This window comes from Lynx canadensis, chromosome C1 (genome assembly GCF_007474595.2).
Source record: "Lynx canadensis isolate LIC74 chromosome C1, mLynCan4.pri.v2, whole genome shotgun sequence".
Taxonomy (NCBI): Eukaryota; Metazoa; Chordata; class Mammalia; order Carnivora; family Felidae; genus Lynx; species Lynx canadensis.
The window spans coordinates 211,375,027-211,387,089 of record NC_044310.1 but is presented as its reverse complement, the minus strand read 5'-3'; the positions used below and the strand labels follow the sequence as shown (position 1 = coordinate 211,387,089).

Below are 12,063 nucleotides of genomic sequence, written 5' to 3'. Positions count from 1 at the left end.
TGCTCTCTCTCCCTCTCTCTTTCTGCCCCTCCACTTGTATCTCTTTCTCAAATAGAAACATTAAAAAATTTTTTAAAAATAATGTGTCTGTTGGGTTTTCCATTGTTTTGGAAACTGCTAAAAATTCAACTATGAAACGTATTTTCTTCTAATTGAAATTCATCGGGACAGTGGATCTTCCATAAAAGCTCCCCCTGGGCTCTCTCATCCCTCCCCATCTTTTCTTCAGCTAGAGATAGTTCATCTATTGTGTGAGTTTGGAAGGAGGCAAATATATATAGATAGCCCCATTTGTCTGTCTGTCTGTCTGTCTGTCTCCTTCCAGGGCTGGCTGCTGGTTACCTCTATTCCTCTATTCTGTGTTTCAAGAATAAGCTCTCCTAGGGGGTCCAGCACTGCCTATGGCTGCATGGGCCTGTCTCATTCTTCATGTGTCTGAGGAGGAAGGTCACATTCTCCAATATCAGTGTGACTGGTAATATTATTGGGGCTCCTACCAGCTCACTCTTTGTCTTTGCTTTTGGTTGAGAGACTGAGAGGGAAAGAAGGTAGTTATTTTTAGGTCTCTCCGTCACCAACTTTCCTAAGCACCCCAAGACAGCGTGGTCTTAGGACCAACTGGCCTTGCCGAAGATGGTTGGGAAATACACTTGTGCTGAGGAAAGATCTAGAAAGGGATGCTAATGGCTATGAGCTGGTGTAGGATGTTAAGGCAAGAGTAGGTATAAGATGTTAAGTCCAGTCTGTGGAAAGCATCCCAAACTTAGGTCAGCAGGACCTTGGTTCTTCCCTTGGCATAACACTGATTATGTGGCTGCATTGAATCATGCTGACATTCAGTTTACTTATCAGTAAACTGGGGCCAGATTTCATTCTAAAATTTGGTAATTCTGTTAGAAATGACAAATTTTGTGCCTTAGGGCAGAATAATATCTACTTACAACTTTTAAATCTTTTTTTAAAAAAGTTTACTTATTTATTTTGAGAGAGAGAGACAGAGGGAGACGGGGGCCGGGGTGGGGGGGTGGGAATCGAACGCATGAACCGTAGATCATGACCTGAGCCAAAGCCAAGAGTCGGATGCTCAACCAACTGAGCCACCCAGGTACTCCTATAACTTTTAAATCTTAATTATGAAGATAAATATATAAGAAAGTATGGATAAGAAGTCAGGGACACACAAGATGCCCTCAAGAAACTTTAAGTGGGGGCGCCTGGGTGGCGCAGTCGGTTGAGCGTCCGACTTCAGCCAGGTCACGATCTCGCGGTCCGTGAGTTTGAGCCCCGTGTCAGGCTCTGGGCTGATGGCTCAGAACCTGGAGCCTGTTTCCGATTCTGTGTCTCTCACTCTCTCTGCCCCTCCCCCATTCATGCTCTGTCTCTCTCTGTCCCAAAAAATAAATAAACGTTGAAAAAAAAAAATAAAAAAAAAAAAGAAGCTTTAAGTGAAGTCCTATAATTACAAAAAATCTAAATTTTACTTCATTCCAGTGATGATAATATAGGCAAAAGATATACAAGAGTGGAAAATGAAAAGTGTAAAAGTTGACTTCAAATTCAAGGTCCATCATACTCCAGCTGTGTAACCTGGACAAGCAAATGTATCTCTCGGAGTCCCATCATTCTCACCTTACAAGACAGTGATGGGGAAATGCTGTGAGGATCAAAGGAGGCAGATATGTGCAGATTTCTGCAATGCAGTAGGCACTAAGTAAATGCTAGTTTACTGTGGCTCATGTACCGTGAACTACTCCTTGGGAGGACCAACCTTCGGCAACTGTCTTTTTGGATGATGAGTGCCAAGGGCATGGGCCACACTGAGGGGCTGGATGTGAGGGGGCCCATCACACATCTTGGCCCATACTTGGGCTCCCCGTTTGCCCAGAATAGCACTTTGCATTTGGTAATCTCATTTCCGCCTCTCCATTAGACCAAAGGCGCTAAAATCAGTGTCATCACAGATTAGGCTCAGCTGGGTTCCAGTGTTGGATGCTTCCATCCTTGACCTGAAGGTCAGAATGAAAAATGTGCATTTGAGGTTTGCTGTGACATGTAGCTGATGGCCAGTGTCTAGAGAACTGGGTCTGAATCAAATGGGATGGATCTAAGGACCAGGAGTGGAAGTAGAGTGGCCAGGGAAGATTCAAGAGGCTTCAGGTCCCATCCCTTTGAGGTCCCTTTCTAACGCTGAATTATCTGTGATCTTCTCAAGTGTCCAGAAACCAAGAGGAGGGTATCTGGATGGTGCAAGGTCGGGTGGGTAGATCTCAACAGGAAAGCTCAGATGTACGCAGAGAAGAGGGAGAACCATAAGCCCACATAGGCTCCATAGCAGGGAGGCCTGTGAGTTGTCAGAGGTGGTCCGGGAGCTTCCCATCAGCCTCACTTCTGCCTCTGGAGGCCACATCGCCTGCCTCCCTCCCTTGCTCATTCTGCTTCAGCCACATCATCCTGCTTTCACTTCCTTGGGTAGGTCAAGTTCATTCCTGCCTTCAAGGCCTTTACCTATCTGCTGCCCTATGCCTGGAGTGCTCGCCTTTCAGATTTTAGCACAGCTTTCTCCTTCACTACACATCGATTAACCTAGAAACTTGCCCCTATAGAGTTATTATCTGTCCCCTAGTCAGTAATAAGGAGTAAAAATCTAGCAGACCACAAAGATTGATCAAAACCACCAAGAAAACTGACCCAGAACTATCTAAAAGGATCATTTAAATAGTTGTTGTGTTTTATATGTACCCTGAAGCAAACACAAACCTTAAGTTCTGGAAAGTACCAAAACAACCTAGTGAAATTTGTCTGCTCTCAATTCTTGCCACCTGAGACTGATAACAATTTTGGCTTTGGCTTTTAATAAAAATTTTGCCTTCCTAGAATCAAGGTCTAAAAAACCATAATTCCTATAAATGTTTATATAGTGGTGTTTTGTGTCATCTGTGTAGGAACTGTGAGGTTTCTACAGTTAGCGTCACAGTTAATCTCGCTGACTGACAGTTGGACAGGTAAGTGCATTGAACAATTGAATCTCTGCCTCAACTATTAAATTAATGATATTCTACAAATAGGCAAATAGGCCATCCTGGATTTATAATTCAACTAATAAGGGCCTCTTACTATCGACACTGAACACTACACCCAGGATATAAAGGTTAATAAAGCAGCCCCTGCCTTCAGGAGCTCATCATAATCCAAGGGTGGCTCATCATAGGTGGTGGGGTTTCTGTAGGTTTTGTACAGGCTGCTTCGGGAACCGAGGGAAGAGGGGACCCTCTTGGGATCCTCCTCCCCAAAATGCATGGAATTTCATAATGGTTGAAGAAACTCATCACATGGCTATGTTGGTTGGGTTCTTTGGTTCTCATTTTTGTATAAACCAGGATATTTTAAAAAATAAAATTAACCTTCCTTCTCATCCGGACCTCTGCTTCACTCCCCAAATGTAACAATTATTAGCCATTTATTGTTTATTTTTCGAGATGCATTCGGTCAATATTGTAAGTCCTTTTTTTTCCTCCCATAAAAATGGAACTATTCTATACATACTGTTCAGCATCTTGCTTTTATGATTAACAACATATTGATATTTGTAATATATAGAATATTTGTCTATGTTGGTTTATGCAGATCTACCTCATTGTTTTAACACCACGTGGCTTCCAATCTAGCCCATCAAACCCTTTCTTTATATGCAGCCAGAAGCACCTTTTATTTCCTTTTTGTTTTTAAGTTCATTTATTTATTTTGAGAGAGCAAGAGAGAGTGCAGGCGGGGAAGGGGCAGAGAGAGGGAGAGACAGAATCCCAGGCAGTCTCCACACTGTCAGTGCAGAGCCTGATGTGGGGTTTGAACTCATGAACTGTGAGACCATGACCTGAGCTGAGATCAAGAGTCAGATGCTTAACCACCTGAGCCACTCAGGTGCCCCTTCTTTTTGTTTTCTAAAAGTATATGGTCTTTTTTCTTTTTAATTTTTCCAGTTATTTTTATTGTGGCAAAATACACATAACATGAAATTAACTATCTTAATCGTTTTCAAGTGTATGGTTCAGTGATATCAAGTACATTCATACTGTTGTGCTGCCCTTACTAACATCCATCTTTGTAACTCTTTTCATCTTGAAAAACCAAAACTCTGTCCCCATTAAGCCCTGTGACCCCTTCCCCCAGCCCTGGCAATCACACTCCCTGTGACCCCTTCCCCCAGCCCTGGCAATCACCATTCTACTTTCTTTGTTTCTTCTTTTTTTTAATCTCCCCTTGTCCCTCACATCCCAGCCTCTGTTAACCACCATTCCACTCTCTGTTACTACGAGTTCAGCTTTCTTTTTTTCTTTAGATCCATATATAAACCAGCTTATACCATATCTGTCTTTCTTTATCTGACCTGTTTCAACTTAGCACAATGTCCTCAAACCCATTCATCCACATGGTTGCATCTGGAAGAGGCATCTTTTCGACATGCAAATCTGAATACTCAGACCCTTCTCTCCACCAGTTTCTCTCCCTGCCACTGCTGAGCTCCTATTAAATTGCATTTATAACTGAAGACCAAAGGCCACACTATTGCCTGTGGGGCCGCGGGAGGGAGCTCTTCACTCAGCCAACCCCTGGCTCGCTCCCTCAAGCAGCCACCTTGTCGCCCTTCCAGTCTCTTGTCCTGTTCCCCACCATCCCCCCTTCCCCGGGGTCTTTTCCTGGGACCATGTTCCCCCTGCTCTCCCTCAACTCTGGTTTTTACCTACTTACCTGGAGAGCCCAGCTTCCTACAGACCCTCACTTCTAGAGCAATTCTGATTCCCCAATTAGATGGAGATTTTCCTCGTCCTTTCCGGTAGCACCGTGGAGGTGGTCCTTGATTGGCTTGGCACACTTGTATGTCTACAGCTACTATGGGATCATTTCTTTGGTCTCTGTACCCCTCAAAAGACGGGGAACTCCAGGAGCCAACTGTGTACTTTCCCTCGCTCTTTATCCCAGCATCTAGTGCCATGCCTGGCACATAGTAGGTGCCCAGTTAATGGTTGTTCAGCAAGCAGATCCTATGAAAGAGGTGAACTTTTCTTTCCATTCCTTTCCTACGCTGTCCTCTTCTGAAGTTTAATGAGAGCTCTTAATCTTTTGCGATCTCATTGACTGCCTTGCTTGTCCAAATAACTCTTAGCTATGGAAAGCAGCAGGTAATTTGAAAGCCCTCCTCTCAATTAGTCCAGCAGCAGATGGTCTCAAAAGTTATCTAGCTGTCTGATGTCCACACATCGCACACTCACTCTCTTTTTAAATAATATAGGTGAACACATGAACTAGCCTGGCTACGTTCACGTAGGTAAATTAAAAAACAGATCTAGGCAATGTGTTCTAGAATGAAATTTATAAATCTAATGGTGTCTCCTTCGGTGGAGTGGTGGTTGTTGCTGGGTCTGGTTTTAGTCTCATCCTGGCCACAGGTGGTCTGTTTGACCCCGTGCAGCTGCTTAAGTCCAGCCTCTCTCCCTAGCTCCAAGGGCTACGTTACAATTGACAGGTAAATGCAAACACACTGTGGAAAACACAAAACCTTAAACAAACTGAGTTTGAAACCTAAATACAAATGGTCTCGCAGACCCATAAGCAGGCAGTTTGTGTGCATGTGTCCCTGGTCATGCACCTGTTGGGGCTGATGGGATCATTCCATCGAGCATCTTCCAGTGCACAGCTCCTCTCTGAGCTGTGCTGTAGCTGGCATAGTGAATGGTTCATGCGGCGGGACTCTGGGATGCGGCAAAGTGATAGCTCGTGAGGGTCTCGTGACTGATGCCAGGACTGGAGGTGACAGCTTCGGCCACCTGGTGCAGATCCTCTTGATGCTTCCAGACCGAGGTTGGATTTGCTCAGATCCAGCCTGGTTCCAACCCGATTAGTGAGTAAAGCAGCCGCGTTCACTCCTACCAGAAAAATTTCAGCCGACAGTAACGTAGGAAAAAAAAAAAGTGGGGGTAGGGGGAGGAGGGAAGCAGAGCTTTTCAGAGGAATTTCAAGAACGTTTTCCCAAAGGTTCAAACAGCCTGGAATGCAGAGTTTGGGGAAGTAGAACAGATGGCCAGAAACGTACGCAGCGTAGGCAGCTCAGGCCTGGGACGCCGTGCTGAGCACGTAACCCAGCGCCGTTGTCTGTCCACGGTAGCGGCCGGACCGCCGTGGGTTGTGTGCTCGCTGCGGATGCACAGTTGATACGAGTGAGCTATTCACACGAAGTTCGAAATCAACTGTGAGGGCTCAGCGGGAACGCACGTGGCCCTGCGATAGCAATGGGAGCGGAGCCCTCTACCAAGTCGGAGTAGAAACATCGCTGGCTGCCCTTGCGGTGATGCTAAGTGGCTGTTAACGGTGAGGTCTGAGCGTTGGACTCCAGCCTACAACTGAATTTTTCGGAGAAGGTTGAAATAGTTGCAAATCAAGTGAGTCCTGCTTTTCTTCCAGCCAGAAGAATGAGTGACTCTCAGTGTGAACCAGGCATTGCCAAATTAAATGCCTCTGATCCGGGACGGAGGCTTAGTTCTCATTTCACAAAACACCTTCTCCCCTCCATGGCGACCGTTCAGTTGCCGTGATTTCTGTCAGTCCCTCTGGCCATATGTGAGCTGGTTCGGACAGAGCCGGGACTGCGGTCATGGTCAGTCTCACTGCTGCACGGACCTCGTGAGCTCAGGCAGCCAAGCTCACCTGGCAAAACCAGACCTCAGGGGTCTTGGTGAAAACTCAGGAGTCTGAAGTTCTGGATGTGAACACACTTCACTCATCTCATTCTTCTCAAACTCTCAGGAGCCATCACGTTTGGGGGCATGAGTCCCTTTTCCGTTAGGCTTCTAGAAAGGGGATCTGTGTCTCCCTGTGCTCTTCTTCAGATTGTAACCATTCAAGGTAAAGCATAGCCGGTTCTCAGATTCCGTGGTCACTGAAGATGTAGCTTGGGTGAGTGTGTATGTGCCCGCACATAGCACACATTCCCGCAGAGTTTGGCCCAGTGAGAAGAGTCCGAGCATTTCACGGGAAGACGGGCCCGTCCACACACCCACCCCTGAATCCCATTTTCAGGCTCCCGTAGTCCTAATGTGAAACCAGTCGTCTCGAGGTGCTGGTGCTGTGAGTCCAGCACAGAAGACATCCCTTTCCCACACGAACTTGGCTTCTCTTTGGTCTTATATAGCCCTTTTTATTTTCCAAACTTCCTTTCAAGTCCTGTTCACGTTATCCAGAACATTCCACATGTGTGCAGGTCTGTAAAAAGTTCATACTTTGACACTCTTGACCTGTGCCAGGCAGGAGATTATGTCCCATTCGTCCATTTATTTTCCTGCTCATACAGGTTGGTGTTTTTTGAAAGGGCCCAGAGCATTGCTCAGTAATCCTGAGCTCACAGGGCGTGCCTCAGAGGGCAGTGTCCTGCTTCTCCTTATCCTTTATCTCTCTTCCACCGTGACACCTGCTCCTTTTTAGGACCACCCACCACATGCCCAGCAGCAGACTTTCTTACTTTTCTTCACGTGTTTTCTAACTTGTGCCTACAATAAGCCATGGGGTACGTGTTGCTATTTTCATCTTATAAATGAAGAAACGAAGACTCAGGGAGGTCAAATAAATGTTGCAGCTAGGATTGAAGGCAAGGTTGGTGTGATCCCAAGACCCACACTTCTTCCACTGTTATGCTGGAAGATCATCCCATGGATGTTTTCTTCAACTAATTTATTGCTGATTTTTAAATATTTTTATAAAAGGAATACATTATTCTTTTGAAAGAAGCTGGAAAAGACGGAGAAGTATAATGAAGGAAATAAAAATACTTGTGATTCTGCCTCCCATTGACCTCTATTGTTAGTGTGTTCCTGGGTGAGGCAGACTTGGGTCTAGACTTGAGCTCACCCAGCTGGTGATGCCAATTTCCTATATAAAGCAGAGAGAGAAAATAATGAATCTTCAGTTGGTTGTAATGATTAAGTGAGATGTTTTCAAAGAGGTTAACATAGGAAGGCAGCAAATTCGTCATTACTATCACTCTGTCTTGAGATTTTCAGTGTATAGATAAGCACTTTGAGTTCACATGTGACTGTACTATATGGGTAGGTCCTGTTTGGCCAACTGCTTTTGTTCCCTTGTTGGAACAAAACATCTCTTGGGGCTCCTGGATGGCCCAGTCGATTAGCCATCCAACTCTTGATTTTGACTCAGGTCATGTTCTCGCAGTTCGTGAGTTGGAGCCCCACATTGAGCTCTGTGCTGACAGTGCAGAGCCTGCTTGGGATTCTCTCTCTCCCTCTCTCTGCCCCTCCTATGCTCGTGCTCTCACGCACACACACACTCTCTCTCAAAATAAATAAATAAACTTAAAAAAAGAAGAAAACATCTCTCCATCTCACTAAGAGTTGAGTATTTAAGTTGTTTCCCTTTTTTTTTTTCTTTTATAAATTGTTTTGTCTACTTGTGGGACAGAGAGAGAGTGTGGGGGTAGGGCCTCTGGCTATAGCTATAACATTTTATTTCTTAAAAAAAAAACCTGAATAACAGTCTAAAGCAAAAATGGTTCAATACGAACTTTATTAACTTTGAACAGTATTAACTTTGAGTGGTGGGTACCTGGGGGTTGCGCTTATTTAATGAACCTTTTTCTAAATGTATAGTATTTGGTCATTTAACATTTAAAAGTTCTGATGCTGAGATGAACGTCCTTGTATATAGGGCTTTACGCATTTATAGGACAATTTCCCCAGCATAAATTCTAAAAATTGGAATTTCCGGGTCCATTAAGTCTACACAAGGGTTGAGTATCAATTTGCACATCCTCATTTCTGCACACATATCAGCTGTGGTTATCAAATATTTATTTATTTAAAAAAAATTTTTTTTAAGGTTTATTTATTTTTGAGGCAGAGAGAGACAAAGCATGAACAGGGGAGGGGCAGAGAGAGAGGGAGACACAGAATCTGAAACAGGCTCCAGGCTCCGAGCTGTCCGCACAGAGCCTGACGCGGGGCTCTAACCATGAGATCATGACCTGAGCCGAAGTCGGCTGCTCAACCGACCAAGCCACCCAGGCGCCCCTCAGCTGTGGTTATCAAATATTTTAAATACTGTTTGGAATGGATAGAGGAATTGCATTTTTAAAGAATTATGGAAGTAAATAATTTTCTATTTGTGTGTCTTTGGTAGATTCCTTTTTAAATTTTTTTTTTAAGTTTATTCATTTTTGAGAGAGAGAGCGTGAACAGGGGAGGGGCAGAGAGAGAGAGAGAGAGAGAGGGAGACACAGAATCCAAAGCAGGCTCTAGGCTCTGAGCCGTCAGCACAGAGCCTGACGCGGGGCTCGAACTCCCGAGCCACGAGATCCTGACCTGAGCCGAAGTCGGACGCTCAACCGACTGAGCCACCCAGGCACCCCGGTAGATTCCTTTTTATATTTTTGCCCATTTTTTCTATGGTGTGTTCCTGGTTTTTCTTAATGATTCGTAAGAGGCTCTTGTATGTTAAGGACATTAGCCCTTGATCTGGGTTATCCATAGAAAATAATTCTTCCCAGTTGGGGTGGCCCTTGTATCTTAGGTTGCTGAAGCAAGGTCAGTGAAGACCTTCCTGTTACAAAGGTCACAACTCACACCCAGGCCTTTGCTTACTTTCGCCCCAGACCTGCAGTGGAAGTCCGGTCACATGGCGGAGAGCCTCACCAACATGCCCCGGCACTCCCTCTACATCATCATCGGGGCCCTCTGCGTCGCCTTCATCCTGATGCTCATCATCCTCATCGTGGGCATTTGCCGCATCAGCCGCATCGAGTACCAGGGCTCTTCCCGGCCAGCCTACGAGGAGTTCTATAACTGCCGCAGCATCGACAGCGAGTTCAGCAATGCCATCGCCTCCATCCGGCACGCCAGGTGGGCTGCGTGGGGAAGGGAGGGGGGAGGAGGGGAGAGCCCGCTGCCATCTGGGTGCGTTCCTGGGAGCCGGTGGTGTTGCGAACAGGAATCCACACCTGCAAAGAGGATTGCATAGACGAAAGCATAGGTTCAAGGCATACTGGGGACAGATAATTGGGCTGCTTTATAATTTGCTGCAAGCTTACTGTTTGCATTGAATACATTCATTCATTTAATTTGTGTTTATCCGTGCTATAAATAGCCGATTCTTAATCACTGTGTAGGAAACGTTTTTTGATGATTGCTTTTTGGAATGTCTTTAGCTGTGCTCTCCAAACAGCATAGGTAAGCAGTGACATTCGATTTAGCGGCTTCCTTAAGGAATGACAAACAGCTTTCATTCTGCTGTTGGTGTACATATTCTATAAAACGATGTCCTTTTCCGGAGGAAAGACTCCTGGAGGGACGAGGTACCACACCAGTGGTGCCACAGAGAAAGCAGGAGTCGGGTGTCCGAAGTGTGGCATTTAGTCCCAGCCACCCCATTACTTGACTCTGTTTCACACAGACCATTCAAGCCTCTGCAAACACTGGTCCCTGAACAGCGAAAAGTCATGTCTCCCTTAGTCAAGGCAATCAAATTAAATTACAAATAGTAAAGGCTTGTATAAAGAGATAACATCCTATGTATTTCTCCAAATCTATAACACTAACAAAATCAGCTAATCTAACTTTTTTTTACTTTTAAAAAACCTTTTAAAATTATTATTTATTTTTGAGAGAGAGAGAGGGAGACACTGAATCCGAAGCAAGCTCCGGGCTCTAAGCTGTCAGCACAGAGCCTGACGCGAGGCTCGAACTCACAAACCGTGAGATCATGACCTGAGCCGAAGTTGGATGCTTAACCGACTGAGCCACCCAGGCGCCCCCATATTTTATTTTTGCACAGGATATTTAGTACAAAAACGAGCGTGCCAGTGTTTCTTAAAGGAAAGCTGTTTTCTCTTTTAATTGCTAGAATGATCTAAAGTGCACAATTCAGGAAGTCTGTGCTGTAGTAAAGAGCGGGCTGAGCTCGGTGTCTTCAGATTGGGGTCATGAGAGCTAGTAGCTGCAATACCTCTGTTGGGAGGCCGTGTAGTCGTCTTGATCAAAACACACGCAGCTCCGGATTCCGTCTGAACGGTACAGAGGCTACGAGGTTCAGAAAGTTTGCTTTCTGCGCAAGGAAATCCCCAAACCAGTTCTGAGTCAGGCCCTACGTGCTGCTCATCACTGACTCCTTCCTTGAAGGGTCAGCTTAACAGCACAGCCTCCGGGAAGCCCTGAGGCCAGTCCCTGCACGTCTTGTTTATTTGACTCGTCCGCCAGCCTGTACATAAAGGACCGTTTTCTTTCCGTCTCCAGCAGGTGCTGGCACATAGTAGACCCTCCTTCCTACAATCTGAGGTCTGTAGTGAAAGGACGGTCTCTGTCAGGGGTTGGTGCGGGATGTCTTGACCTGCCTGAGAGGTGACGTCATTCCGGGGCAGCAGCCTCCCAGGAGTGCTGGAGGTTCTCAGAAGTCACTGGGTGAGAGGTGAAAGGTGTAAAAAGTGGAGGCGAGGAGGCAAGCTCCTCTGTTGCTCAAGAGTCTTCTCTGTCTGTTCCCGGAGGTGCTGAGTTCACCGGGAAGGAGCGGAATCGGCGGCGTGACGCCGGGATGTGTTGGGAGACCCAAGAAATCAGGTTCCCTCCACCCCCGGAGGGATCTCTGGCCAAGATGCTTTTGTGTTCAAGAGGAGTATTTTATTTCAGCTCCAGCATAGTTAAGGATAGATTCTTCTGAGCTTCCTGCTTAGATAGCCCGCTAGGAAGATATTTAGCTGGATAGTCTTGGAAGGAAAGAATTAACTTAAAAGCATTTACAGACCTGGTTCTTATTTGGTGCTGATTTTTATCAAAAATATTTACTGCAGAATTCCTAACCAGTAAGCTCCTCCATGCACCAGTGACTACCGATAAAGCCACTGAAGTTAATACAATACCTTCCCAGATATCTGGAACATTCCCTCATAAACGTTTACTCAGCTACGACCTGTGGTTTCTACAGCCTGGCTGTCTAGAGGTCCTGGCTGGGTCTCTGGCTGGTTGGCCCCTTTTCACTCCTTTTTCCTGGAAACCCTAGAAAAGCATTGAAAAA

The 12,063-nt window shown here is 45.6% G+C and overlaps 1 protein-coding gene across 1 annotated transcript in view; it reads left to right on the top strand.

Annotated features, from left to right (window-relative positions):
* Positions 1-12,063, top strand: part of DNER (delta/notch like EGF repeat containing) — a 186,979-nt gene that overhangs the window by 170,468 nt on the left and 4,448 nt on the right. The window contains exon 14 of the mRNA XM_032594126.1: positions 9,653-9,899. Within this exon, the coding sequence (XP_032450017.1) occupies positions 9,653-9,899 (247 nt within the window). The remainder of the gene's footprint in view (positions 1-9,652; positions 9,900-12,063) is intronic.